The 25,470-nt window shown below is 39.7% G+C and overlaps 1 protein-coding gene across 16 annotated transcripts in view; it reads right to left on the minus strand.

Moving 5' to 3' along the window:
- Nucleotides 1-25,470, minus strand: part of rbfox1 (RNA binding fox-1 homolog 1) — a 288,454-nt gene that overhangs the window by 46,283 nt on the left and 216,701 nt on the right. For 12 of the 16 annotated variants that reach the window (XM_031303780.2, XM_031303781.2, XM_035993658.1 and 9 more), the window contains 4 exons: nt 16,388-16,681; nt 3,538-3,684; nt 3,306-3,359; nt 527-619 (listed from right to left, as the gene is read on the minus strand). In XM_031303780.2, coding sequence (XP_031159640.1) covers nt 527-619; nt 3,306-3,359; nt 3,538-3,684; nt 16,388-16,681 — 588 coding nt within the window. Of the gene's footprint in view, nt 1-526; nt 620-3,305; nt 3,360-3,537; nt 3,685-16,387; nt 16,682-23,691; nt 23,795-25,470 lie in introns of those variants that run through there. The other 4 variants (XM_031303778.2, XM_031303777.2, XM_031303787.2 and 1 more) reach the window with 4 other exon arrangements.

Below are 25,470 nucleotides of genomic sequence, written 5' to 3' on the forward strand. Positions count from 1 at the left end.
ATATATATATATATATATATATATATATATATATATATATATATATATATATATATATATATATATATATATATAAAAGAACATCTTTGCTTTAGAACATTTATGACCAAACTCCAAAGAAATCATTGCACCTTTTTAAACACAAATATGTTTATCTATAATGCTGGGTAGTGTGGATTTTCACTTTTAAACCTTTGGTAAGGCCAAATGCTTTGACAGTACAAAATAAAGTAAAACAGGAAAAGGGAACAAAAAACTAAACAAACAAAAAATAAAAGTCTTTCAAATACAATAATGTTGTACTAGTAATATGTGGACATTTATTTGTGTTTGGGTTAATGAAACAAGGAAAGGGAAATTACGAGGCTTGGATGACTTGACAGTTTGAGGTCATGGGAAAGATGTCAAAGTGGGATGTGGCAGTAGACTGTCAAACGCTCACACACACACAACTACACAATGACGCACATACAACACAGAGGAAAAGAAAGACAGGGAGAAGGAAGAAGTATTTGAGAACATGCACCTCTATTTTACGGCCTTCTACCACGGTGCCGTGTAATTTCTCTCTGGCCCTGTCGGCGTCCACGCTATGCTCGAACGTTACGAACCCAAAACCCTGCATGCAGGACGGAAAGAGGCAAGAACAACATGCACATTATTTTTTGACATATCATACTTGACATTACAGTGAACAACTGCTTGCGTGAATAGGATCACATTAGATAATACAATTTTCTGCTTCTATTTCTGTATCCTGTAATAACCAATATCCTAAATTATTACACAAGTCTGGAAAGAAAAAGCTAATTCATTAATTAGAGGAAACTGACACTCCGTAAAGCCCTGCCCCCCTTAGGTACTGTTACTATACTTGTCAACCTTTCCTTTCTCGCATTGCACAAATTTAGTTGCAATGTTAGGGCTGTGTAGACAAAATGGACTAGTACTACTACACCCACACAGTTATGTTTATACTGCACAGGGTGCCTGCACATTTCAGACAGATGTAGACTACTTAAATCAGGCTTCCCATTCTTAGTCAGTAAACATTAATACATTTTACATTTTGAGTTGGTTGGAAACTGTCTTTGGCTGACTCCTTTTGAAATGGGAACCCCGCTAATGGGTATTCAATATGCACCTGAGGGCCACATACATGATAGCATGCTAAAAGACTAAGGCTAAAGCTCCATGTTCCAGGCAAAACTTTGAGTTTAGCTGGGTTTTTTGGAGTGTACATTTTCAGCATCAGGACAAAGCTCCTAAAGTTAGCCTGTACACTGATATGGCATAATCCAGGACCAGCTCCCATGCAGTGATGTTCCAGTCCTGAATGGGGGTTTAACTAACATGACCTGTAACCATACAAAATAATATAGGTAGCTAATCATGTGCTCTTTGGCCTTGGAAGTAATGCTAACATTGCATTGCATACTGCAGATAGTAAGCGACTTAGCATGCTAATGTTAGTGGCTTATGTTAGAACAGTCAAACACCCTATTTGATCCTTTCCTTACATTTTTGCTCTTATGTTTTCTAGTGATGTCCAAATGAAGCTTTATCAACCGCTAATTGTATTTGTTGACCCCACTAGATGGTGCTCTGGTTTAAGGAAAAAAGCTCAATGACGATAATTCAGTGTGCTTTCAACCCTTTGTTTAACAGAGAGTGCCATGTAGTCAGCTCAGAAGATAAAGAAAATGGTTAATGAAGTTTCATGAAGTTTCAACTGGTCATCACTAATGTTTTCTGGTTTTGAAAGGTGAATAAAAGATACAACCCTGTAAACTCTTTGGATACTTATTATCGCTCTTACCAGAGCCCCATGTACACTGCTTTTTTATATTCACAAATGCAAAGCTTGACAGGCCTGTTAGGTTGCTAAGCAATGATTGGACAATTGCTGTTCGAGGGAAGGGTAATTTTATTCACAATTGGTATGAAATCAACCATTATTGGAATTTAAGCCTCCCACTCTTTTTCCCATTCATTACCTACAACGTCCCAGTAAATATAGGGCTCCAGGGTTAATAACATGGCTCAATAATAAATGCCTGATTTTAAAGCAGAGGTTTATGACAATTGCATAAAATGTATAAATCATCTACTGCAATATTCCCATATTGTAAGGTGGTACGGCAAATAGATTCCTTTGATGAAGTCATAAAAGAGTAAATTAAATCTACCAAAAGAATAAAGGGAAATTAACTTCTTTATTGCATGGCATCAGCAATAAGAAAAAAAGACTATATAACCAAAAGTAAAGCACATCAGCCAAACTAAGAGCACAAAAACAGCAAATAATCGTATTTTAAAAATCTCAAAGGAACTTAAGGACTTTAAGGCACTTCATCTTTGATAGACAATAGTCAAGCTCAGTATAAAAGAAGGAAGGCATTTTAATATTCCAGTACTGATCAGCCACATTTCTTTGGTTTGCTAATGAAATAGAGAGACAACATACTGATTGAAAAAACTTTGAAAATCAATCTACAACATTTTCATTAATATCATGTGTTCCCTCATTAATGTGGTTTATCATTAAGTATATCATTGACCACACATATCTTGTAGCTTAGCAGTTTGTTTTATAGCATTAAAATATGAGCCTTTTCTCTTTAAGCGTTCTTGTCTGTACTTGTGTACTCATGGACTCGTGAAAGTCATTGTTGTGTATGCAGTCCCAGTTCAAAATCCACATTTAGCCATGTATGGTCCAGATGCCCTAAAGTGTTCTTGCTCTGCGCAGTTAATGGAGGAAGCTTTAAGACATGGCTTGAGTAAACTAACTAAACAAATATCCTGGTTACTGTACAAGTGCTATCTTTTGCAAATGGTATTGTGTCCACAAATTAAGTTTAGATTTTTTTCAGGTAAGAAATCAACCATTTAGAGTTCAAAGTCTATAAATCTAAAATTATGCCTACTCGCACTTGTTCCAACACTTGTTCCAATGTTTTCAGAGAAGTGAGGGCAAGTCTGGTTGCTTATCTCAGGAGCTGTCCTTCTAGATGAAGTGTGGTGTACGATATCAACTATGGTTTGAATAAAAATATACATTACAGTGATAAACAGCTGTACAGGTACAGTATGTTGAAATGTAATCACCTGAGCCTAGCTGATGTGGTGATGTCAGCAAGAATGCTCTAGGGCAACGTGCCATCAAACAAGAATTTAAACCTGTGTGCTGATTGATTTTACTGGACTAGACAAGTCTGAAACAGTTACTACAAAAGCAAAACAAATAAATAAAATAAAAACAAATTAGAGACACGCTTAGTAAAAACAGAAACACTACGTACCTTGGAACCACGCTCATTGAAGATGATTTCCACGTCTAAGATTTTGCCAAATTGCTGTAAAGACAAACAAAACAGAAACATCTCAATGATTGATTTTTCTTCTTGTCATCAATTCAACAGAAAATTAAAACCCAACCATTTTTACTTCTTGTTTTTGCTGATCCAAATGTCTTGTAAAACATCAACCTGTGGTGTCTCAAACTTTTTCATGTACCTCAGATATTGTACTTACGCCGAACATTTGCCTGAGGTCTGGGTCTCTAAACCTGAAGGGGATGTTTGAGACATGAAGTCTCTTGGGCTGGGCCTTGCTGTCTGTGCTTTCAGGTACAGTCTGTGTTGGTGGCTGAATGTCCGTCTGGGCTGCATCATCTGTCTGCTGTAAAACAGAATAAAGGACACTGAAACAAAAGAAAGATGTACTTCCTGAATATAATTTTACAAGATCATTGACATTCTGTAACATAAAACTATTAAGTATATAAGTAAGCATCTGAGCTCACACAACAACAACAACCTCCTCAAAAATGTGGATGTGTGTTCCCAACTTTGAGAAATGTATAGTTCAGATGTTACGGGTTCCATTTGACACCCTTGCTGCCACTTAAAAGCGTTACCGCTGTGACGGTAGGTGGGGGATTAAATGTTGGCTGCACTTGATAACTGTAGATGGTAGGTGGCAGCAGAATGCTTGAGCCCTTTGACAGGATTTCAGGATTTAAGAATATTACACCCTCCGACCACAAAGTGGGTTACAATAGCAGAGTGGCGCTGTCCATATTTCCACTTGTTGACTCCACAGGAAGTGAAGCAACTGCAGAAGCAACTAACTTCGGTGAAAACTTTAGCCAAAATATGCAACACTTGTGTCTTGTTACATTTGTAATAGTCTTGCATTGCCAGACCTTCTGGCAGATTAGTTCTGTTGTGTTAGGTTGAAGATTTAGTTTTTTGCTTGCTTGGTTGACCTCCTTTGAATTTGGGCCCTAATTCTTCTAGCGTTTTTACTTAGTTTATTATGTTATATTAGGATTTATTCATTTTTGTCATTTGTTATCAAACTTTATTAAAGTAATGCTTCTTTTTTTCATCATTGTCCTTTTGCCTTTTTTTACTTGGTCCCTGACAGTCAGATTAGTTCTCACATTAATAACTCATATTATTGTGAGAACACAGTAACAGACCTCAGGCTATGGATCCTCAGAGCCCATGAATTAGAAAGAAGGTATAAATGCTGCATGAGACGAAGGAGTTCAAGTATCTTATTCACGAGTGAGGGTAAAATGGAAAAAAAAGATGGATGTGGTCAACAGTGATGCCGGCGTAGTACCGGACCGTTATGGTGAAGAGGGAGCTGAGCCAGAAGGCAAAGCTCTTGACTTATCCATCTATATTCCAACCCTGACCTATGGTCATGAACTTTGGGTAATGACCGAAATAATGACATTGCGGATATAATCGAATGAGTTTTCTCCTTAGGGTGGCTGGGCTTAGAGATAGGGTGAGGAGCTCCGACATCCGGAGGGAGCTCGGAGTAGAGCCACTGCTCCTTCGTGTCAAAAAGGGGTTAGTTGTGGTGTTTTTTTTATGCATGTCCAACTTTGAAGAGACTCAGGGGCAGACCCAGATCACGCTGGAGAGATTATATATCTCGTCTAGCCTGGGAACACCTTAGGGTTCCCCAGGAGGAATACCTTGCTTAGCCTGCTGCCTCCGCAACACGGCCCCGGATAAGCGGATGAAAAAGGATGGATGGAGACAAAATCAAGTTTGAACTGGAAAGAGTGAAATATGCAAACACACAGACATAATAAATGCTCATGCACGCATATAAAGAGTACCAGCAGCAGTCAGTGTTTGTCCTTTAGCTCACAGTGTGAGTGAGATCAATGGCTGTTAAACAGGAGAGGACTTCACAGTCTGTTACACTGCAAGCGTGTATGTCTGTGTGTTACAAAAGCTGTTGGTGTGTCTCTTTGCTGGCATTAGAGCTAATCTATTTATGAACAAGTCTTCATCAATTAATACACCCCTATATAGACAGGGGAGGATAACATACAAGATAAGGTTACGCTATTATATAAGGTTAGGCTATAATGCAATCCAATACAAAACATCCAAAACTGGCCTAAAATAATTTAAATGAAGTAACAGCTCTCTGACAGTCAAAAAGGTGTTTATTCAATGCAAAGTGTATGATATAAATGTGACATTATTTGGGTTATTTGATTTGTAGTGATAATGTTTCCATGGTTCTTGTTTGGTTGAATAATACATCTACTGAACATGGAGACTGCTGCCATACACACACGTAACATACTAAAATCATGATCCTACACGAAAGACAATGGTTTCCCTTTCTCCTCTCTTTCTTTTGCTCACACACAGTCCCAGGCTTTAAGTCAGCTAGTCACCTGTGTGTGTGTGTGTGTGTGTGTGTGTGTGTGTGTGTGTGTGTGTGTGTGCGTGCATGTGTGTGTGAGCTTAAAAAGAAGCAGCATAAGGCAAGCAGACTGCAAGTCTTCCATGCAACGCATAGGTATATACCAGCACATATGGAAAAGAGTGTACACACACACACACACACACACACACACACACACATACACACACACACACACACACACACACACACACACACACACACAGCAGCGATTGCCATCTGTGCAGCACTCCTCTTTGGTGGCGACATCCGCCTACACTCGCAGTGAAAAAAATAAAACAAACAAAGAGTGAGACAAAGCATCTCATCTCATCCCTTTTGGCATCAGAAACTGATATGTGAGGCCAGGCCAGGCTGAATATAACGTGGTCTGAGACATATTGGAGATATCAAACAGAGATGATTTCTAACATCAAGTTCTCAGATGAGAGACAATGAAATGTAACCTGGAGTAACAATGTAGTGAAAAGGCGGCCTGTTAAAAAAAACATATAAATGAAAACTAAAAAAGGAAGAAAAACAGAAATAAAAACCACAAACCTGAGTCAAAAGCCTCGCTAGAGCTTTAAGAGACTGCAATGTTCTTTACATGCTACTAGTGATGTCCAAATGAAGCTCCATAAACCATTAGTTGTTTTTGTTGACACCACTAGATGGTGCTCTTGGTTTAAAAAAAAAGGATCAAGGAATGATGACTTAGTGTGCTTTCAACCTTTTGTTGAACAGAGAGTGTCATCTAGTGGGCTCCGAAAATAACTTAAATGCTTCCTGAATCTTCAACTGGCCGTCACTACATGCTACATAAGTATATTAGCATAGACCACACAACATACCAACCTCTGGAAAAACGGATGGACCTGTGAGTTTTCTTGTCAAACACATTCTTTTTCACAATTCTACCTACCAGTGCCAGAGATAAAGATGTCATTGCCCTGAAGGAGGTGCCAGAGTTAAGGTCATAGAATCATTCAAATGAAAATGATTTATCCCATTAGTAGCATGAATGTTTTCAGTAAATTTTATGGTAATCTGCCCATTAAATTGTGTTGTTAGACATATCTGTGTCTAACAACAGCAGATGCCTGCAACAATGCTCGCATCTGGGTGAGGCCGAGGGTGATGTTTAAGAGGAAATGTTTCCCATCATCACCAATATATTTTAGCATTGCCCTGCTAAAATTTGCTATTTATATTTAGCCATGGAAGCAGAAAACAAACCAACGGGATCAACGGAGATAGATTCTACCCGATACTAAAAAACCTCAGTGTTTCTAAACATTTGCATTACCAGAGACGTAACAAACCCCGGGTAAATATTGGAGATGTATTTGAAAGACGGAGACAGCTTAGAGCCCAAAAGGATGTTGAGTTGGCTAATTATCCTCCTGAACAGGTAAGGATTAGCTTCAGGTTAATTTATCACAGCTTGTGTACTCACATTGAATTATATAGAGTACTCAAGTTTGTTACTCGCAAAAACAATTGAGCCAGTGAAGTGATCCCGACTGGTCCTGGCTAACGCCGCCATGCTAACATGCGATAACTACTAACGTTACCAGGCATGAGGACCAGGCAAGCGGGCCACAGCTGTTTACAACCACCTTTACAGATTTATGACAGAAACCGCAAGTTTGACTTCCTCATAACTGAAACACGCAATTCAACTTTGGCAAAACAACCATGTAGTCTGTTCAGCGGCTGTAGCCAACCAATGATAAGTAATTTTAAGCCAAGATAGTGTGTCTGTCAGACGGGTAGAGAGGACCGTGAGTTTGCAGTGTGTTTAGCGATTGTTCCTACTGTAATTTTAACCCGAGAAAGTGTGTCTGTTAGTCGGGTAGAGAGGACCGCGGGGTAGTGGTGTTTTTAGAGGTTCCTACTGTAATTTTAAGTGGACACCGAGGAAGTGTGTCTGTCAGTCGGGTACAGAGCTCCGTGTGAGCAGGGGCTTTTATGTCAATATAGCCAGCATCTAACGTTAGCTACTCCGCTGTGCTGTGGAGTAATGTGTAAATAGTCTGCTATGTGAGACTAGCGTCTAGCAACATTGTTGGATGCTGCGGTCTCAATCTGTCTCAGTCTGGGGAGGAGGGGGCGGGGGAGACGACTCTCTCCAGTATTTTGAATTTGGACTGCAGTAACTACTTTAAAGCTGTCAGTATTACATATTGTACCTTTAAAGCCAGAGAACTCAGATGGGCTCATCCATAATTTTTCACTTTTGATTCTGAATATTGGCTATACAGTATGTCTGGATGGAAATATATATTGCACTATGAAATATACATCAGTAACGTGGGTTTGATTGCAAATTTATAAAAATCCAGTTTCTCTCTCTCCTACCCCCTCTCGCATGTGGGGCTCACATTGAGGGGAGAGGAGGTTGACATTGCTCTATAAACACTCCACCAAGATGAGGTCATTCTTCCTGGATGCATACACAGCATACACACTTACAGTACTGAGAGAGAGAGAGCAAGAGAGAGAGAGGCAGAGAGATGCCAATTTCCACCTCCAGCCACAAAACATTATGCAAATAAGTCCATCCATTAACAGATTTTTACAATTTGTCGTAAGCTTTTTCCGATATTAAGTTCACTTTTTATAGACACTTGTAATGCTGCAAGCACAGGGGTATTCTATTTTTTCATTACTTTGACAACAAAATGTGCTTGGTCTGCAACATTTTTAAAAACAGAGTCTCATTCAAAATCAATCACCACATTCATGCATATCTACAGCACACTATACAAATTTCTGAATGTTTTTTATAAACTATGACATTCATGTCCAAAACAGTGACAGTCACTGTTATGGTAGTCTGCATCAACGGAAGTACATTTCCAGGATAATTGCCTGACATCCAGCGTGTGGCTCAGGCACCAGATGTCCTTCCGCTTTCGCTCTGTCTGTGTTGCCATTCTCAAAATCATTTTGCTTTGGCAAACAAGCCACATGCTGAAAATGGCACGTTCAAAAGTAACTTTGGATCGTGCAATAAGGCAGGCCTGCTGGGTTCTTTCATGGGAATGATTGTAAAGATTTACAAAGAACATGTTTACGGCATTTACCATCTAACTGGGACGTTTTGGGAACGATCGGTGGGGTTGCTGTGGACGAAGTGCACACAGAGATACACTGGTAAGAGCTAATGGGGTTTAACCATGTATCAGCTTATTTAAATTGCTCACGTTACGGTATTGTGTCAACAGTTAACTTCATTAAATATTGTCTGTGGCGTTTTCTTTTGCGGGATGCAAATGTTTCACCAAAACAAGTTCCTTCCTGAGACTATTTAGCAGAGCCACGGTCGCTGCATCCAGAGCTTAGCGCCGTCCAAGACGATTGTGATTGGTTTAAAGAAATGCAAACAACCCAGAGCATATTTTTTATATTTTTCTTTTGCCAGAAATTAGGAAATTAACCAAATATGATAATATTATTACAACATGATTCCACTAATAAGAGATCAACTACATGCCTGTAAAGTTTCATGACTGCATCTTGCACGGTTATCGAGCCAGGGGTGTAGAGTGGGGGGGCCGAGGCCACTTCCCTACTTCCTAACCCCCTACTTCCAGTGCCCTTGCTTGGACCACACCCGTTTTTAAGCTCTGCCATCATTTTGATCTCAGCTACACACTTGTAAACGTTTCATGGCTGCATCTTACACGGTTGCAACGCTACTGTGGTGACAAAATCTGTCTGCAGACAGACAGACACAGAAATATAAACACTTATAAAAACCTACTTAAACTGCCTCTGTGGTAGTTCCCACCACAGTAGATATCTCCAGGAACCCATTTGCCATGAAGACACAGACTCACAATATGAAAACAATACATAAGTCACTGTCGCGGCTGACAACTATCACCCTACCAGCTAATTACACCTATTGTTAGAATTTTTGTATCCATTATTATTTTTGCTTTGCTTTGTAGTAATGAGGTCAATTTAATTATAAAGATGATTTACATGAGCATTTAGTTATGGCTGAAAGATTCATTGTAAGAGTTTCTTTTGATTTATTTTAACATTGTGATGGCATGATTTAGATATTATTTATATATATATATATATTTGCATTGCAAAATTCTGCGCATGTGTTAAAAAATTAATTTCCAGGGTGTTGAGCTCTTAGGGCCACCATAGTTTTGCCTACGAAGAACATAACATTGTATCATTCTGAGGTTTGAACACATATGGCATCCTGTTTAAAAAAAAGACTTAGATAGATAAACCTTTTAGAGTTGGGTCACGTTATTTTCGGTAGTTGTCGAGTAATATACCTAAAGTATCAAAAGTAAAAGTATTGGTTCTGTAAAAGAATGATCCCTGTGATATAATGCTGTATATGACATTATAAGATTATTGCATAAGCAGCATTTAACTGTTGTAGCAGATCGATAAAGTAAAGTACAACTACCACACAATTGTCAGAGTCTGCCAGTTAGTTTGAAGCTCATCACCTTAAAAGCTCTGAATAAGGACCTTTAGGAATGGGTGCTTCAGTCTGTGGAGCTAACGCTAACTCCAAGCAAGTAAAGAGCTGTGTATCTACCTCTATATTAACAGGAGTCGTCAGTCAGATAATAATACAAGTATTAGGCCAATTTTGAATGCCATGATTATAAAAATAATTAGGGCTGTCAGCGTTAACGCGTTAATTGCGATGCAATTAAGGGCCGACGCGACGCGATTAATTTTTTTTTAATTGCATTAATCGCATGCCGGCATTTATTAATTTATTTTACACTTCACTCGGCTTTGCGTCGTGCCTAACAGGCTACTATTTTGACCCTTTGCAACACAGTTACTTATCATCAAGCTGCCACTTCCTCGTAACACATCCTGCTGCTGCAGGCTGCAGGCATGATGGAGAAAGACAGCAGCAATAACTCTGAACGGAGCTTTTATTTTCCAAAATTTCCGGACGGCTCGTAGACAAGTTGAAAGCCATATGCACATTGTGTAAAGCCAAATTAAAATATCACGAAGCACGTCAAGCTTGAGCTACCACCTATGGAGCTAAGCATATAGTTCAGTTAACAAATGACTATATGACTATAGCTCTTGCGAAACGGGTGGCAACTAACTGCAGATCTGTCAGCATCATAGAGGACTCGGGTCTTAAAGACGTACTACGGTTGACCTGTCTCATTGCCGTTGAGGGGGACAGTAGTTTTCACAGAAGGTGCTGCAAACGCTGTCTCATTAACCCGTGATCACTGGACGTCAGTGAGTAATCAACATTATTTAGGAGTTACTAAACACTATATTGACTCTAGTAAGGATAGGGATTTTTAGTTTTTTAGTTAGGTACTTGGAAGAATTGTGCAATAATGACAGATTCACACATTTTTCTTTTGTTTACAGTATAAATAATTACAAATCTTAAAATCAAGTTCATAAAGTAACTTTCTTTGCATTCATTTGATTCCCAATCAAGATACACTGGTAAAAATTGCTTTCGATTGTTAATATGTACTTAAAAACTGTTCTGAAATGCAAAATAATAGAATTGTAATCATGTGATAAAATATGCGATTAATCGCGATTAACCACAGAACTTCAGCGACTAATCGCGATTAAAAAAATTAATCGCGATTAAAAAAAAATAATCGATTGACAGCCCTAAAAATAATACTTATTAAGTTACTATTTTAAGTCTACCAATCATTTTATGCCATTCAGGCCTGGTGTTTATTTCAAAGAAACAATTGCAAATAGATATTTCCATCATGTTGTTCAGCCTTATGTTTAATCCTGCTCTTAAGCTTTTGTCCTTATTGTGATGACTCTGTCCTGTAATGTGGCATAAGCATATAATATATTGGAAAGTGTCACATGTAGACACAAATAAGTATGTTGTACATAAGATCACCAACGTTCTCAGTATCTTGCTTTCATTATCATTTGGGGATGGAATTCACAGTTGGGGCAAACAGCTGAAGCATGCAGGAAGAAGAGAAACACAGAGTCCCAGACACAGACAGACACACCGAGTAGATGTGGCTGAAAGAATGAGGAAAAGAACAGAGAAATAAAGCAGTGAGAGGGAGGTTTGATGATGTGGGGGAAGGAGTGCAGGAGACAGACTGACTGAGGGAGAATTGATGAGACTTCCAGATGTACAGTATGCCGTCTCACTCTTTCCTCTGGTAAAATATCCTCAGGGTTGTGTCAAAGAAATCCTCACACAACATTCTCAGCTTCCAGAACATAAACAAAAACTGCATTTCTGATAAAGCAGATTATAAACATTTAGAAAGATGAAAAAATATCTTTGCAAGTCATTATCAGTGATTGATTACTACCTGTAAACTGTAACACAATGCTCAACAATGGGGCTATGGTGCTATCAGGTGGAGTCAGGTCTTGTTATCCTGGGAAGTTATCAGTTGTAATACTTGTGATTTCTTTTCTACCATGGCATCAACTCAAGACAGAGTGTCTGACTCATCCTGCTTTTTGGACACAGTGATGGAACCTTGACTGACCAATGGTCTTAATCTCATGATTGACACAGCTTGATTACATACTGGGCAAAGCCGGTATCTGTCCCTGGTTTACTGTGTGTTGGCTGGTTTGTGCATATTTGACAGTTTCTGACTATGCATTACAAAATCACATCATTAAAAGAATTGATACTGAAGGATTATTCCGGTTAATTAAAACTTGAGTCTTGTTTTTGTAGTCCCATAATTTGTATACATTTTGATGTAGTATGAAGTGTTGAGATCTGGAAACATGGTGACATGGAAGAAACTCAAGCAGTGAAGCAAACAGACAGGTTGTAAATAAACCAAGTGTTCATCCAGAATTTAACCACTTCATTTGGAAATAAAATAAGGGTGTGTTTTCTACTGTGCAAGGGGATGGGGACATGTCTCCCTCACTTTTTAAAATCCTATTTCTGTCTCCGTCACATTTATACTTTCACATTGATTTTCTTACTAAAATCTCTCCAAACATTGTCCTCTTGCTGTCGATTCGTCAGCAATGAGCTGTGTGGCGAATAGTGTTGTCCAAATGAAGCTTCATGAAACTTCATGAAGCATTTTCTTTATTTTCTGAGCCCACTAGATGGCGCTCTCTGTTCAACAAAGGGTTGAAAGCACACTGAATAATCATTGTTTGAGCCTTTTTCTTTAAACCAAGAGCACCATCTAGTGGGGTCAACAAATACAACTAATTCATGAAGCTTCATTGGGACATCACTAGCAATGATTGCAAACCAGGCAATAAAGGACATAGGTCCTAAAAATGTCTCTATTAAGTTAAATAAACATGATTTTAAGTAGGGTAACTGCACTAAAAATACAGCAGAGCTTATATAATTTATATTTTTTTTATATAGAAAATATTATGGAAAACACTAAAACCACTGTCATCATTATTTCTTAAATGCTGGTTTGATTTAAGTGTAACACAAAATACAGATTCAATTTTATATTGATTTATTTATTTTTTACTCCATTGTGTCCCCACCACTTCTGAAACCAAACCTATCCACCCTTAGATTACATCTTTAGCCTTTGTTTCTCATCCAATGAATTTGACTAATCTGGAGGTTTGTATGATCTTGTGTTTCTTAATTCGTAAAATGTAAAACCAGAATTATCCTTTGAATCTTTTGAGAATGTGAATCTTGTCACAGTTCGATATAGTTTCTAGTTCCCTAACTGAGCTGAACTGGTCAGTAAGGTTCAGTTCATTCTGTTCCTACTATTCCAAAAGATCTGTGTGTAAAATACTGCTACCTAACTTGTTTTCTGTGTATAGGTTGGCATAGGTGTTTAGACCTATACAGAAAATTGTGTTATTCATTTTGTTATAGCATGTCATTATACTTGTGTTGTGTTTTCATCTATGTCTCACGGCAGACGTGTTTAAATATCTACACAAGTAATCACCTTTTTTGTAGGAGGATGTCTTATCAGATTGGTGTTTGCTTTATACTGACTTAAACAGACAGCTGTAAAGTATTTTTGGAATTACTCTACTTTAATCAGGCCCAGCCATTCATTCGTCAGTGGAGGTTAATCTTTGATTCAGATAAATGTTTATTGTGTGAATTAAGTTTAAAAGTCCAGCCGACTCAAAAATGGCCTCTAGAGATCACTAACAATAGTCTTTAGAGAGCTGGAGTGTTGGTGTGATAATCAGATGACACTCAGAAAATAACCCTGTAGGGTCTGTTATAGTCGTACTATACAGCTAAACAAAAACACAATGGAGGGGATAGTGCCTTGGAGTGGAGCTCACCATCACCTGAATGTACACTGACAGGTTGATCTGCCCTGTAACTGGTTATGTTGGCATAATTAGGTTAAGTACTGGTTTGAAATGGGACATATTTCAGGTTTGTATATCTTCAAAAGTGAGTAAGATTTACTGTAAACCATTACAAAACATGACATAACAGCAGCTGTACTGACTATGAAAGCCTAAGACAAGCAAACCCCCCCCCCCCATAGACCACACAATCACAGTGTTTGTTTACAGAAACTTCCGGGTAGAAAAATACTGCCGTACAATGTAACGGTGCTGAGCAAACAGGTGAGGAACAACTGGATATACTCTCATCTCATTCATCTAAAATGCATGTTTGATATGTTCATATGTCACCACTTTCACTAACATTATGTTGGAGACCTAATTTACCTTTTGCACCACAGACTAAAGAAAATTACACTAACAAAACTAGCAGTTAGTCCGACCGGCGGTGAGATGTTGCTGTTCGTAACTAAGGTTGAGTACCGAAACTGGTGCTTCCTAATAGCAACGAGGATTTCGCTGCCTCATTTTGGTGCCACTTAAATGCCTGCGTTGTTCTCTGATGCTCCGAAACGGACTTTAGAAGCAACAGAAGCATCACTGCACGTGACACTAGTTAACATTATGCTTGGCAGCAGGTAACGTTAGCCTACCGTTAGCTAGTAGCTGGCTTAAACACAGTTAAAATGCTGACAGCTAAGCGGTCTAATGTGTGGCTGTATTTCACTGGAAAGGATTCCAACACCGGGACGTGCAACAGTCTGCAGCTAAAGACACAGACGAGACTAGCTGCACTTTGAGACACCATGGCCACTGTCAGAGTCGGAGAAATCGGAGAAAGAACACAGACAAGCCAATCTTGTGGTTGAGGGCGACCACTCTACCTCCGAGCCACAAATAATAAATAAATCATTCAAATTTGACCATATGGCCTTAGCAATGAACAAGCCGTTCTTTAATTTCGCCAACTGCTGCTATTCTTTTACTTCTTTTTTAAAGTATTGGTTCCCAAACCTATTCATTAGATTTGGTTTCTCAAAGACACTAGCAAAGCAACACAGTGCATATTATAAGCACTGCAAAAACTTTGGATAGGTCAGACCACCGTGTTTACTTACATATCTTTAAACGTTAGTTATGGCTGAAAAATATGATCACGTCCTATAACCCTTTGGCCATGATTACACCCTTAAACCTACAGGTTGTGGTCTAGTTTAACCATTTCTTCAGGCCACAGTCTTTTACCCATGTTTGCTTGCCTTGCACACCACTATTAATATATTAAGTTATAAAAAAAAGTATGCAGTCTATATGTAAGAACCACACTTCGCCAAGCTTCCCATAGTAACACCCTGACATTTGGGAAAATGTGCTTACCAAAACTAAAGATAGATGAGAAGCCTGATATCAGTTTCATCGCTGTGTCCAGTACCGAGATACTGTAGGTGTGGGGATGTTTACCCTAGTTTAACATAAAGACTGGAAGACCTCAACCAAACCTTTAAGCCCCTATCTGGAGGATATGAAAATGTGTAGCTGCAGACTCCAAGTAGTAGTATTAGTAGTAGTATCAATTATGACACTGACAACTACAAGTCTCACTTTCACTACTGCTTTTACATGATGTATAGAATATTAACCACACTTAATGACTTAAATCATTTGTTTCTTGTTAAATGTTGGCAACTCATGAAGTAAATGTGTAAAATGTTGACATTGTGGTTTGAATAGTAGTTACATGGTTGGAGCAATCTTGAAAACAAATCTCGCCAAACTGCATTTCTGCATCTTCAGCAACAGCAAGTTAACAATACTGCACTTATAGTGTTAAGTACTGTAGATCTTTTTGAGCTGGCTACCATTCTATGAGGACAGGACTTCTGAGTTATTGCATGTAGTCACTGCAGCCAGTAACTACCACTACAACCAGCCTTTCCTCCCTTTTTTACGGCCTTGTGTGTGGCTTCTATACGATGACCTGTGATTGGGTCTGAGCAGGTGGGGAGGTAAGTGTTCCTCTAAGTTTGGACATTGTTTGTGTAACCTGTTATTCTAGGAACTGCCTTTTGCTTTCTATTTTATTTGAAAGCTAGTGTACAGGTCAATAATCTTATTTAATTTTGAACGTAGCTGGGTATGCAAAATTACAAAACAAATAAAGACAAAAAATTTTACAAACTTCTCCAAAACCACAATGTGTCAGTTTTATATTTATCTGCTGCATGTGTTAAATAACCAAGTTACAACATGTATATAGGACAGGATTTAATTGTTTTAAATTATTAATAATTAAGAACATTAAACTCTGAAACCCAAGCTATCGACAACTTAAACACCAACTTTTCCCATGATGCCTTACTGTGGCTGTGCCGGTGACCGTCTGACTGACAGAGTCTGACCCGCTCTGCTCGCTGTGGCTCTGTGAGGACTGGTACATGTTGAGTGGATGCTCACTGATGGAGGCCTGGACCCCAGTGTAGTCCTGTGGTGCTGCTGGGTGCTGGTGTGGATGTGGGTGGGAGTGTGGATGTGGATGGGGGTGTGAAGCTGTGAACTCAGCTGGAATGCCGTTCTGGGGAGGGGGGGCAAACTGGGCTGATGGGTAAGCCTGGGCCATGGATGGGTCCGGGGGTGCCGGTGTGTCCTGGTTACCCTGTATGGACAAAGAGATTCACTTTTTAATTTAAAAGACCATGTCAACATTCCATCAGAGGAAGATTTTGGAGATTTTGATCTCTTCCTCCACTCCCTACTTTAAAAAAAGAAAATCAGTTATTGCAATGATTTTTGCCATGCTAGTGGCAGGGCAGGAATGACAATGTCAGTCGGTCGGCCACTTTGGTCCAGACTAAAATATATTAAAACGACAGATTACCGTAACATTTTGTACAGAGATTTGTGAGCCCCAGAGGATTAATCCTAAAGTTCTTGGTAATCTTGACTTCTTTTGAATCTTTTCATCTAGCTTCACTAGCTGGTTGGCATTTATCGTTCAGAATGAAATGTCTCGACAACTATTGGATAGTTTCCTATGATATTTGGTATAGACATTTTATAGTCCAGATAATGTATCCTAGTGACTTTGGTGATCCCCTGGCTTGTCCTCTAGCGCCATCATCAGGTCAAATTTTTTTCACTACTTTGGTTTGTGACGAAATACCTGCAAAACTAACAAAACAAACTTTTCATTTGTGATAGCATGCTAACATGCTAAACTAAGACGGTGAACATGGTAAACATCACCTTCTAAACATCAGCATGTTAACTTTAGAGTAGTACAGCCTTACAGAGCTGTTGGTATTTGTCTTAATTTTAATTTGCCCAACAAGCTGCAGACCTATGGATGGTGATGTTGGTTGGTCTTTCCAACACTTTGTTCAGTATATTCCCTACTGCCTAGATTGCAATGGAATTTCGTAGGAATGTTATTGGTCTTAAAACGATAGTATTTAATGCCTCATTTCCACCGCATGGTTTGGTTTTGGTACCAGGTGCTTTTCACTACTTTGTTTTCCACTGTGGATAAAACCCCCTCAATGCATGCATAATTCTCAGCTGATTGCTATAGCTGTGACATAATCTTCAATGCGACAGTTTGCTGGATCCTTTCATCTAGTGATGTCCAAATTAACCATTAGTTGTATTTGGTGACCCCACTAGATGCCACTCTGTGTTTAAAGAAAAACGCTCAAAGAATGATAATTCAGAGTGCCATCTAGTAGGCTTAGAAAATAAAGAAAATTCATGAAACTTCAATTGGCCATCACTACTTTAATCAGCGACAATGTCTGCACTGAATTGAACGACATAGTGTACGTTGTAGTTTTGCGGGCAGCCATTTTTTTTTTTAAACCTATGGTTAATGAATAAAAAATTGCTTGGCTATTTAAAAATGACCGTTTGGTGCAGGATGTCCTGTGTCGCACTAGTGACGTGTTTTAACTCCACCTTCTAGCATCGGCTCAGCTCGCTTGGAACGTTGACCAAGGTGGTACCAAAAACAGAACTAGCTACCATACACAAATTTTGCTAATGGAAAGCCAAAAAAAGTGTTAGAGTGAAGGAAGAGCTGCGCTGTACCATACAGTGGAAATGTGGCATTAGTGTCAACTTGGGCCAAAAGTTCTACCTGACCACAATTTGCTCAATAACAACTTACTGTTGCTACTAATGGTGAAAATTAATGGCTGGATTTCTGTGAAGTTTGCTGCGGATATTATTTGTCCCCAGAGCATGAATCATTTTGTGTGTTTTGATGCATAGATTGTCTATTCTTCAATCAAAGCCCCCTACTTCTGACTGTAATGAGACTCAGTTCAAACTCCACTCCATTGAATCACTGCCAGCACACACTTACACATACACTTATACATACACACAGTCGTCTACTCCATGTAGAGGAAATGTACTTAGAGAGCCGTACTGTCAAATAAGAGCCAATTTGTCCATCATTGAGAGAGCAGGGTTATCTACATGATTATAGAGGATACTCTACATCACAGACACACCGACTGAACACACACACATTACTAAACTTAAACACAGGTGAACACTGTGTTAACTGCACACAAATAAAAACACTCATGTTGTCCCAGAACATTGGCATGGCTAACTGCTAATGTTGAACTCGTCCAGGCCAAACTGCGTGTCCTTGGTTTTTCACCCTGTTCATCCAAAACTACAGATAAGCTCTTCATCTGCAGAGCTCATACAGCCACATCACTTTAGGAGACTCATGAGGGACCTGAGACAATGTTAGCCTTGTTAGTTAAAGCAGCCTATGGATGCCTTCTAGGGATGCTAATTTAGATTTTTTTTCCCTGATCGATAGCCAACTCTCGTTAACTAATCATTAACTATTAAACAAAGGCAACAGAGTCCCAGTTCACCCGTCCGGGACACTCGGACGTACTTTACGCGCTCAGCGTCTGCGGACAATTGCACACTTTTAGACTTGAAAGATCATCTAACTCTGCCTCTCCCGATCTCACGCTGAAAATAGCACGTTTTGAAGAAACTTTGGATTGTGTATTAAAGCAAGTCTGCTTGGTTCTTTTAGTGAATGATTGTAAAGATTTACAAGGAATATGTTTATGGCATTTACTATCTAACTTGGACGTTTTGGGACCGATTGGTGGGATTGCTGTGGACAAAGTACACTGGGTGATACACTGGTAAGAGCCAATGACGTATCCATGTCCAGACAACACATTCTCACTCCCATTGAGTGAAATATGGATGCTTGGTCAGGTGCCTTTGGCGTTTTTATTGACGCTAAAAGTCTCCTTTAGCGTCAAATCTAAACGCGCATTATCCAAAGGCGCTGGATCATAGGTAGGTTTAGGAAAAGATGGTGGGTGGGCTTATAAAATGCACATTTCTGTGACACGCGGGACATGAACCCCGGTCTCCGGGGTGAAAGTCCTGTGTTGTTTGTCCCTTCCACCACCCCAACCAGCCTCCCTACGAGGAATTTCGGGCTTTAATACTACTCGCTACCGTTGTCTCTCCGCAGAGCTGCTGCTCTGCCCGGTGCGTTACATACACACGCAGAGGGGTGCATATTGTGTTGTATCTGACGCTGACAGCCAATGACCAAGCGTCCGTATTTTGGGAGTTGGGAGTGAGAACGGGTTGGTCCGGAGCTTAGCCCTGCCCAAGACGATTGTGATTGGTTTAAAGAAATGCAAACAACCCTGGAGATAAGCCTGGCAATGCCAGACTACACGCTGCCCATAATGCTACCTATCAAAAAGCTACAGACGAGCCCTTCCTGCTTCTCAAAGTACAGACCAAGGTCCGCATCTGGACCGAACAGCAAGTCAATCCCGACCCAGCCTACCACGTGTTATAAAAACAATACCTTTTAAAGTGTAAAGTTTTTTTTATTTTTAAATACATTTTGACACATATTGATCATGAAAATGGTTAGTGACGTTGAATATATAGTAGTGGTGTTAATGGACTGTAGTTGATCCAGTTAAATGCTATTTTGTTAATGCCAAATGTTATTTTGTTAATGCCAAATGTTCCAGACCTCTGACCTTTGAGTAATAAGTTTGAGAACCCCTGCTCTATAAAATAAGTATCATCATAACATCACTTCCCTTCACCTTGGACACATGTCTGTTGATAAGCCTGCCATTTCTCAGTTCTGCCTCCCCTTTCATTATTCATATTGAAATATAACACTTAATAATACAAGTGTAAATGCACAGACCTGTGATTAGATATCAATAACCAGATGTGTCAGGACTCATAGAAATCAGTGCAACAATGTTTTTCCTCTACACAAGATGTAGAGTGGCGTTGCCCTTTTTAGATACAAACACCCTGGACTGAAGGAAGACATTCATCAACATTGAATAGAGAGAAGTATATGTCCTGTATTACAGTGATCCCATACAGTATTTGTAGTAAGAGGATGTACCTTAGCAATCATCACCAAAGATGGCACAAACTATAAAATACCTCAAATCAAACAAAAAAACATCTCAGTTTTAGAAATGTGGTTTCAGCTGGCTATAGCTATGATTCCCAGAAAATAGTGGAGATACGAAAGCACGAAAGTCAAGGTGCCTCAAAAACACTTAAGAGTGTGGTGTGTAAGAGTGTGTGTGTGTGTGTGTGTGTGTGTGTGTGTGTGTGTGTGTGTGAGAGGTTACTCCTGTGGGATATTTATATCTCAGCCATTGGAGAGTGTAAGCGAGAGAGAAAGAGAGAGAGAGGTGCAGTCATATGTAGGAAAAAGAAAGAGAGAGAGAAAGGGATGCAGACAGTGAGTCTTGGCTGAAAGCTCTGCTGTGTAATGAGAACCACATTTAGAAGGCTGAAATATGCTTTACGTGGCAGAGCACTGCGCACGCACACACACACAAACACACACACACACACACACACACACACACACACACACACACACACAAACACACACACACACACACAACTAAAGGAATAAAAATAAAATTGGGAAAAAGCGCACAGAGAGGGAAGGAATTTCTCTCCTTCCTCAGTAAAATCATCACTCGGTATGCTTCCCTGTGTGTGACTCTCTTGAAGTATCTCACTATTTCTCAAAAGACGATGTTGATTCTACTGAAATGTGTGTATTGTGTTTTAAATGTTGAATGCCTTGGTCCCTCCTCCATTGATTGAATGTATATCTTACTTCTGATAAAATGTTATATTGACCAGACTTCCGAGATATTGTACTGTTGCCTGTTGTCAAACTGCATTTATGAAAGTCAGTGGCACACTTTACCAAATGACATAACGAGTTGTAGTATAGTACAATTTGGGCTTTATTTTCATAGATCTGGCCATCAGTTCCATCAGTTAGGATAACATTGCAGTCACCAAAAAGATTTCTAAAATCTTGGAAATCTGCAACATCAGTAATAATAGGCTAGTCCCAAATGGACAAGGATCACGAGCAGTTCGATGACTGTTTATAAACCCTGATTGCACAGTAAAACTGTGTGTGCAACTACAGTAAATATAGAAGGTCAAAGATAAAGCAGGAAGTGAGTCTGTAAACTTCAATGGATGTTTACAACGGGCAGTTTAGTTCAGTTAGTTTCAGATAAACATTTGCTTAAGTATTAGTCAAAATCAAGATTAACCTTATTGTCCCACAAGGGGGGAAATTTGTCTTGGGCCCTTAACCCATGCTGCAGCCATAGAAAACATGATATACAACATGATACAAATACAATACAACAAACAATAATATGACCCTAATGGTGTGTAAGAGTTTTGGCCAGAGGAAAGAGACGATCACCTCACCAATTTGTTTGAGGAACAGCCATGTCCTTTGTCACATTGCACAACTGCTGATTGTTTGCGGTTTCCTCAAAATTAGGAATTAGGAAATTAGGTTTGCTGTCGGTTTCCGGAATAGTTTAAAGAAAGAGAGAGATAAAGACAGAGAGATTTGCGCGAGCCAGTGGCCACGCTGAACTACAGGCTGCAGACGTGTGTCTCGGGCGTGCAAGCGAGAGAAAGAGAGATCAAGGTGGTACTGTGAATGAGAAATAAAACCTTAATTTCTGATTGTATCACAGCGGCCACGTTCTAACAACAGAGACAAAATCTATGTTGTTTTCTTGTTTTTTTAGGTCTTTTTTAGATGGAACGTATCGGGCACACTGAACTGCAGGCTGAGTGTGTTCGCTGGTAGATAGATAAGAATGGGCTGGAAGGAATATTTTAGTTCCTTAAAAGTTGTTCCAAAAACTAAAAAGTCCCTTAAACTCTGGTCGAAAAGCAGCTTGATAGTGTTTCCGCATAGAACATGGGGTTAGGGTTGAGGTTAGTTTGAGATTAGAAGTTGCAGAAATAAATAGCTAGCTAGCAAGCAAGGTGTCGTATACTGTGTGATATGTATGTAGTTCACTGAGTGGTTTCACACAAAATCAACATTAACATCTAGGACCTAATGAAAATGTTGTTCCTTAAAGGCCACTGAAACTTAACTTAAATATTAAAGCTGTAGTGCGTAGTTTCTGTCGCCCCCATGAGGAATTCTAAGTAATGACAACAACACCCCCCCCACCCCCCCCACCCCTGCTCCACACAGTTGCTAGTAGCCAAGGAGGACATGGAAGATAAAAAAAAAACATGATGGACTCTTCATAAGAGGTCATTATCTTCACTTGAGTTTTTGCGTGTGACCGGACGCCACAATCTTTTGAACATAGTCATACTGAGAAGTACAGAGAGAGTTGCGTGGAGCTGATTAGTCTTAATTAGCTTTGTAGCAACTCATTTAGGAATGGCTTGAATGTAACAGACGTTCATTAATATCAAAAAGTTACGCACTAAAGCTTTGAATAAACAATGATATTAGATTTTTTTTTTTTAAACTGACTTCTGTATTTAAATATATTTAGTGAGCCACAAAACATGTGGTACCAAGGCTATTTTTACTTATAAGCGTTGTTATAATTATCAATGGGATTTTAAATGATTTTTTCTTTTTTTTTTTACTTCTGGAACAAAGTAAGGAAGGGATCCCCTCATGAGCAATATGAACAGGGGGAATGATTACTGCAATAAAACCCTCTCAACATACATACATTTGAGTATTGTAATAAAACAAGCTATCTTAAAACACAGTATAATAGACCAAATGACAACATTTTTGTTTAATTTGTACATGTTCCCTTACTAAGAAAAATAAATAAAAAGTAATATTTATCTCCATCCTTCCTTCATATTGCCTCACTCTGTTTTTCTCTTACTGCTGAACAAACAACAAACCTTTTCAGCTTGCAAGGTGTCTTGGTTTCATTTTCAAACCAAAGCTGCCGCTCCTCTCTCTCTCTAATGCGAAAATTCATCGACTCTTGCTAGCATCTACCGTAGATGAGATGGAAAGAAAATGAAATAGAAAAAAAAGAGATACAAACCGACACACACATACAGTAAGCACACAGCCCTGCGAACCCACTTGCACCGCATTTATACACTCACACACAAACACGCATAAGCACACACACACACACACACACACACACCACACAAAAGGAGCATGCAGCATGCTGCCTTCTGCAGTCACAGCACAAACAGTGTGGAGCGAGAAAACGTCAATGAGGAGAGAGAAAGAGAGAGTGAGAGAGAGAGAGAGATGGAGGAAATAACAGTGTGTATTCTCAGAAGTACCTGCTCTACCATCTTGCTTTTGCCTTCCTCCGTGAACATCCAGCTGTGCTGTAAAGTCCAGCCCGCCAGTGAATGCCTACAGCTAGCATCAATTATGGTTTTGTATGTGTATGTGTGTGTGTAGTGGAGGAATGAGCAGAAGGAGGAGGTGCCACTGTGAATGAAAGTAGCATTCCCCAAAAGTGTTTTCACCACTCTCTTCTCTTTCCTCTCTCATAATCCTTCACTTCTCCTTTATATGTAGCCTACTATTTTTTTCCCCCTGTCCCTTCATTTTTGTGCTTTTTTTCATTTTGTCTACATTGAACTATATGGCCAAAAGTGAACACCCTGACATACTGTTGTGTCCCTTTGGTCTGTCTGTTTTTCCTGGTTTAGGCCCTTTGGCTCCAATGAAGAGAAATCTTATATGTTGCAGCGTATAATAATATTGTAGACCACAGCAAGCTTCCAGCTTTATGGCAGCTTTGTCCCTTTCCTGTTTCCACTGTTTCAACGTTGGAAGATATCCACAACAGTTGAGTTAAGCGTTGTCACCAGCTTTCACCACAAGAGGGAGTGTACCAGTGGTGGGTGGTGATAATTATTTTTAGGGGGGTGCTTTTTTTTGGTAAAAGGGGGGGGGGGACAACTAAATACAAAGCAGTACTTTGAAACTGGGCAAAACAACCAGCACTACTTTATTTAAACAACTATGTATTTTGTATTTAAGAAGAGCAAGACAATATGATACAAGATTGAAGTTACAAACATAAGAAGATAGTGACTCTGACTTGAGTTTTTTTTTTTTTTTTTTAACTATATCCTCCTATCCACTACCAAAAAGCATGTTAACTACTTGAACATACATTTTGCTCTCCTTTCCTTCAGACATACCTGACAGTATTGGGGTGAAAATCACAAATGAGAACAAATGAGATCCTTGACCTCGGGGTGACCCTAGCCAAGGTATTAAGTTCCGGTGTCAACCCCGAGCTCATTCCTATAGAATCTTCTCGCGGGTTCGCAAGATTCCGAATGACCAAGAACTCTGGCGGTCATCCAGGATTCATAGAACTGTAGTTACATTCGTAACTTTCGTTCTATTTCACACTGGATGACTCATACCAACAGAGTCACGAGGAAGCCTGAGTACCCACCTCACAAGGATGCAGTAGAGGACCTCGGCCGGAGGACCATGCCCAATGGATGGGGGGTGGCAACATTCACCCTGTAATAACGTGAGAATGTGCTCGACGACGCCCATGACGTTGCAGCACATATTTCCTCCAAGGGCACACCTCTCAAAGTCGCCCACAACGTGGAGACACTCCTGGTAGAGTGACATTTCACTCCGGATGGTAGGGACTGACTACCCGCTCTGTATGCAGAGGCAATGGCCTCCACAATCCAGTGGGACAGGCGTTGCTTCAAGAGAGCACAGCTTTTAAAAAGACAACCATAACATGAAAAGCTGCTCAGACTGACGTATGCAGGAAGGGGGGTAAAAACGTGCCAAGTGCATTGGCTGATTGATGTGTGAGCGTGCCAACACTTTAGGGAGGAATGCCGTATTAGGCCACAAAGTGACACCTGAGCCACCGAGTTCCAACTGAAACAGGAATCACTCACGGACAAGGCATGTAGCTCGCGTGCCTTGTCCGTGACGTTTTGCGGAAGTGATGGCAAGGGGAAACGCAGCCTTGGCTGACAACCACCTCAGCTCCGCCTGTGCCAAGGGTTCAACGGGAGGCGAGCATAGAGTGTCCAGCACCAGGGGCAGGTCCCATGCAGGAGCCC

Source organism: Sander lucioperca, chromosome 17 (assembly GCF_008315115.2).
Source record: "Sander lucioperca isolate FBNREF2018 chromosome 17, SLUC_FBN_1.2, whole genome shotgun sequence".
Classification (NCBI taxonomy): domain Eukaryota; kingdom Metazoa; phylum Chordata; class Actinopteri; order Perciformes; family Percidae; genus Sander; species Sander lucioperca.